The sequence below is a fragment of the Lichtheimia ornata genome, assembly GCF_029851405.1.
Source record: "Lichtheimia ornata isolate CBS 291.66 chromosome Unknown scaffold00250, whole genome shotgun sequence".
NCBI classification, from domain to species: domain Eukaryota; kingdom Fungi; phylum Mucoromycota; class Mucoromycetes; order Mucorales; family Lichtheimiaceae; genus Lichtheimia; species Lichtheimia ornata.
In genome coordinates this window covers 1-5,244 of record NW_026695569.1, presented here as the reverse complement: position 1 = coordinate 5,244, position 5,244 = coordinate 1, and the positions used below count along the sequence as shown (strand labels likewise).

Below are 5,244 nucleotides of genomic sequence, written 5' to 3'. Positions count from 1 at the left end.
ACTGAGACACTGTCGAGCATCGCGCGCGGCGAATTTGGAGCCTTTTTATACTTCTCTCAACCCTCACGGTAGATTCATTTTGCCGGCCAACCAAATCGTCTGTTCCACAAAGCCATATTCAACAATTAGCAAGGTGACCAAAACCACATCACCCACCATACCTACGGTTACCACCAGGGGTCAAGCACGAGTCCAGAAACGTAGTGCAAGCTCTCGTGAAACCAAACTCCCCGTGCCGATTGCCGAGAAGCGTAATCGTGCTGGAAACACAAAAACAGTGAACACAATATCGACAATGGATGATCCAAACGAAAGCAATTCTCAACAGCAACCTCCTCAGCAGCCTCCTGCTTTGGCAAACTTCGACGCAACAACACGCAACGTTGACGATTGGGCTGAACAGGTGCGTTCTGATATCGGGAACCAGCAACAGGAACAAGCAACAGGAACAAACGCATTCGATTGGGCCCGCAATATCCAGCAGCAGCTCTCAGCACAAGGGCAACAAATTCGGCAACAAGCCCAACAGCTAGCTCAGCACCACGAGGTGATACAACGTTTCCAGCAGCTGCTTGAGGAAAATACTCAGCTTAAGGAGGAAAATGCAATGTTGCGCAAGAAATTGGATGCCTTGCAAAACGACATGAACCAGCCAAAGACCACGTGCAACACTGAAATGGTAGTTGATGATGAGGACGACTCGCAAGATGCAATCGGGAAGGCATGTGACAAGGTAGCCGCTGCCATGGCAACCATTGCACAAGAAGGATCATCCACCAAAGATTCAATTCATGCACATGCCTCGCCATTGAAAAAAGTTTCATATGCAAGCATTGCAAAGAAAAGCAGCACTCGTTCTCAACGAAGGAAACAACGTTTGGACAATCCTACGGAGGGCATGATTGCGTGGGCCACGAGGAACTTTACCAACACCAATACGGAGGATATGGATGATACTCACGAACCTGTACGACCACGTGCACGTTACGATATTGTCTATCTAACATCACCCCAACGTACATCACACGGTGAAGCAAGACGTGCTCTTGCTATTTTCAATATCCCACAGGCAAGAATCATTGATGTACATTTTCCGATCCGCGGCATCATCGGATTATTGATTCATGCAGACTTCAAGACCGAGTTGTTGGATTTACTCAAACAGGCCAAGGTGAACCCTGTGGATTTCAACCCCACAGCACCAGCAACAATCATCAACCCGGAATATGCCGACTATACCGGTGAACAGCGTGCCGACAAAGCCAAGGAACTTTATAGCAATAGGATGCTACGTGCATGTGCTCGCATGCCGAAGGCATACCTTGGAGCATCCATTTTACGACATTTTGTGTCACTTGCCGAAGACGATCCACATCACTTGGATAAAGTCGTTGAGAAACAATTTGAGATCATGCGTCCAAGACCAACACGTCGTGAACGTACTCCTCTCGCAATACCATCAATTGAGGAAGCTCGTCGTTTGCTTTCATCAGAGAGCAACGCGGGAATGGATACCAATGAGTAATTTCTCGACTCCACGTATCCATATTGCACAATTTAATGCCGCTGGACTCAATCGCTCGCTGGATGAGCTGATCACTTTATGCAACAATGACAATATCGACATGATCTTTCTCAACGAAACATACCTTACACATGGCCGTCTCGCCACGGAATGGATACAATTTCACAACTATGCAATCCAATCGGAAAACGCGACTCGTGGTTTTGGTGGAGTTTCGTTGCTGGTTCGACCCAACTTCCCTCACCATATACATATGCATCCAATCACATCACCTTATGTCCTCACCTTCACACTTGGGCTGTACACCATCTACGGCTGCTATTTCCCCCCATCGATGGATAATGCCGCATTTCATCAAGTACTACGCACTATGACAATATCGGATCACACAATTATCATTGGCGATTTGAATGCTCGTTTACAGTCTACAGGCGATTCTATCACCAACCCTCGTGGGAGAGTCTTACGGGATTGGCTTTCGGATCATGGCCTCCATGTCTGGAATTCCACCTTGACACATGGCATCTTTACGTTTGAGCGTAACAATGGGAGAAGTATCATTGATTACTTTATTTCACGTCATCACGCTATCATCGACCCCAGCTTACATATCTATAGTGACATGTCTATGAACTCGGATCATCGTTTGTGCGTCATGTCATTCATTCCACGGTCAACATTGCCACATTTGCCGGAAGCAACAGCAGCTCGACAACATTGGAAATTACAACGCTTGGCGGATCCCGATGTAGTGGAGCTATATCGGCAAAAATTCAACACATTAGCAACCCCGCTGGCTGCTGAATTGAATGACCTACTGGAACCAAGGGAGAATCAAGAAGTGGATCGACAGCGTTTGGAGTCTCTTGGGCAACAAATAACAGAGGCAGTTACACAGGCACTTGATGAAAGTGTCACACGTGGGCGAATGCGTCCCAAAACATGGAGATGGTTTTGGAATGAACAACTACAGCAGCTGGCGGATCAACGTGAATTGCGATATCGACAATGGCGCCGTGCACCCGACAATGTGATTGTACGAGCAACAGCATGGCAACGTTACGTTGAGGCATGTGAGAAATTCACGTTGGAGATCAAACTTGCCAGACGACAGACATGGAAGAGCTTCGTAGTGAATATGGGACGTAAACCACCCAATGAAATCAACTCAGTGATTAAGCGAATGAGACGAGCCAAGGTAGCACCAGTGATGTTATCACACCCTGATGGACCTCAAGCAGCAGCCGAAAGCATGGTGAGCCACTTGGAGAACGTATTTGGTGGCAACAACGATTCCATTGTCTCTCACCCATCTTCGGTTGATACCACGGATGTTGACGACTCACCTTTCACACATGAAAATGTCGCTGCCATCATCAAGCAAGCAAATCCTCGCAAGGCCCCTGGTGTGGACCATATTACAGGAGCAATGTTGAAGCCCATTGTCAACCTTATCTCACCTCTGCTCGCATCCTTTTTTACGCTGTGCTGGTTGTGGTCATGGACACCTAAGGATTGGCGGATAGCGCAAGTTGTCCCCATCTTCAAGAAAGGCGATCCAACCATACCAAGCAACTATAGGCCGATCAGCCTCACATCCATCTTTCGTAAGATCCTCGAACGGAGCATGTTGCCGCAATTGTTAAGCTCCATCCCAGCGCTTGACATCGCCCAAGGCGGTTTTCGAACCAGTCGTGGTGCATTGGATCAAGCATTTGTGTTACACACACTTATGCATCGTTACCACCAACTTTACGAGGAATGGCCTATTGTAGCGTTCCTTGACATCAAAGCCGCTTATGACTCTGTGGATCGATCCATCATCTGGCGATACCTAAAACAACACCTCCCAAAGCGATTATACCTCCTCTGCCAACACATGTTCGAAGATGTCCACGTTTCGGTGATTCTCCACAATTTCCAATCTCGCTTTATTCGACCAAAAAGAGGGGTTCTTCAAGGCTCTATCATCAGTCCTCTTCTATATGCTATCTTCATCAATACGCTCCCACAACGCCTACGTGATTGTACACATATCCACAAACCAATCTTCATGAGCCACACTCCTCAAGACTCAATTACGGAAGCCACATGTCCCACCATTGTTTATGATCGACCATTCAGAAGAGGACGCCCACCTCGAAGACCGGATACAGCTCGCTTGATGGTGAATGGATTACTGTATGCAGATGATGTAGCCATTCTTGGTTCAGCAGAGGATATGCCTTCACTCTTGGAAGCAGCCGAGAGCCATTCACTCGCAGCAGGATATCACTGGCATCCAGGAAAATGCAAGACCATCAACGCAACACCTCATCTCAACCTTCAGCTCTACAACGAACCTATTGCAAATGTCACCACATTCACGTATCTTGGTATTCCATTCAGCAAGGAGGGTATTGATAGGCGCCAACTACTGCAAGACCGCACATGCAAGGCTACAAGTGCCATGGCAACACTTCGACAAATGGGTATCCATCGATACGGGTTGGGTTGGTGGCAAGCTCTACGTGCATATCGAACATTCGTGAGACCAGTGCTAGAATATGGGTTAGCCATTGTCCCATTCTCTTATGACGAACATACGGCCCTTCAACGAACACAAGCCAATTGTATCAAGCTCTGCATGAATAGCACCACCGATCGACGCTTACCTACAATCGTGCCACAAGTTTTAGCAGACTTGCCATCAATGACACTCCGTGCACGTACTCTTCAACTCATGTTCACCGCACGAGCTATTGAATTACCTCCAACGACGATGCTACGATCAGTGATTATGAATTGGCTGCAAAAACGACAAGCGTTCCATTTCTGGAGAAGACTAACAAGAAACCCACTGTTTCGTACGTGGAAAGATTTGATAACCGGTCCTGTGGCTGATTGTCCCAAGTATCCTGTGACGTTTACCATCAAACAGCATCGCGACATGGAACTATCATCACGACGTAGTCGCTTTTCATCAATCAGGGCCCTCCGCCCAGTCCGCATGATTGATCCGATTCTGTATTTGCCAGCATCAAGTCGAGATCGACACCGTCTAATACATTGGCGCATGTATTGGCTACCATCGTATCCCCTCAAACCATGTCGCTGCAACACAACGACTGAGGCCGGGCGCAAGCATTTCATTACATGCACAAGGATCCAAGAAGAATATCAAGCCTTACGCCAAGCTTTTGCTAAGGACAATGGAGACCTCCACCTTGTGGATGCCGTTATGAATTCCCTACCAAGGACAGCTGACACATTACAACAGCCACATTGGCGAACTATATGGCTGGCGCTTATCAAGTACCTCCGTCAAGTTGACTTTCTCACTCATCCTGATGCAGCGGACTTTGACGAAGAAGAGCCTCCAATGCAAGCGCTAGATGATCACCATGCTCATTTGGAACAAGAGGCCCGTGCTCAACTCGACTCCACATAACTCAGCATTCACACACCTTTTAGTATCACCCGCTCCATACGCTCTGGAACTTTCCTTTTTCCCTTTTTTCTTTTCTTGCTTCCTTCACCAAATGGTTGACTTTTCTCCTCATCGAGGTTTTTAATGCACCATTCATACATCATAATCTCTCTTTTATGTATACATTTCGTTTTGTCAATGGGTCGACCGCGTGCCTAAAGGACTATGGTCATTTAGTACCCAAATAAAAATATAACTTTTCACCTGGCATTTTGAACTATTCCTAAATAGTGTACAAGTATCATGCATC

At 47.0% G+C, this 5,244-nt stretch overlaps 2 protein-coding genes across 2 annotated transcripts; both read left to right on the top strand.

The window, feature by feature from the left end:
- Positions 1-295: 295 nt before the first annotated feature.
- O0I10_013120 (uncharacterized protein) lies at positions 296-1,525 on the top strand (the record flags this gene model as incomplete). The annotated part of the gene is made up of 1 exon (XM_058492956.1): positions 296-1,525. The coding sequence occupies one exon, from the start codon at positions 296-298 to the stop codon at positions 1,523-1,525; it is 1,230 nt and encodes a 409-aa protein (XP_058336279.1).
- Positions 1,526-1,778: 253 nt separating this feature from the next.
- Positions 1,779-4,955, top strand: O0I10_013119 (uncharacterized protein; the record flags this gene model as incomplete). Its single annotated transcript, XM_058492955.1, has 1 exon — positions 1,779-4,955. One exon carries the CDS (start codon positions 1,779-1,781, stop codon positions 4,953-4,955), a length of 3,177 nt encoding a protein of 1,058 aa, XP_058336278.1.
- Between the last annotated feature and the right edge of the window lie 289 nt (positions 4,956-5,244).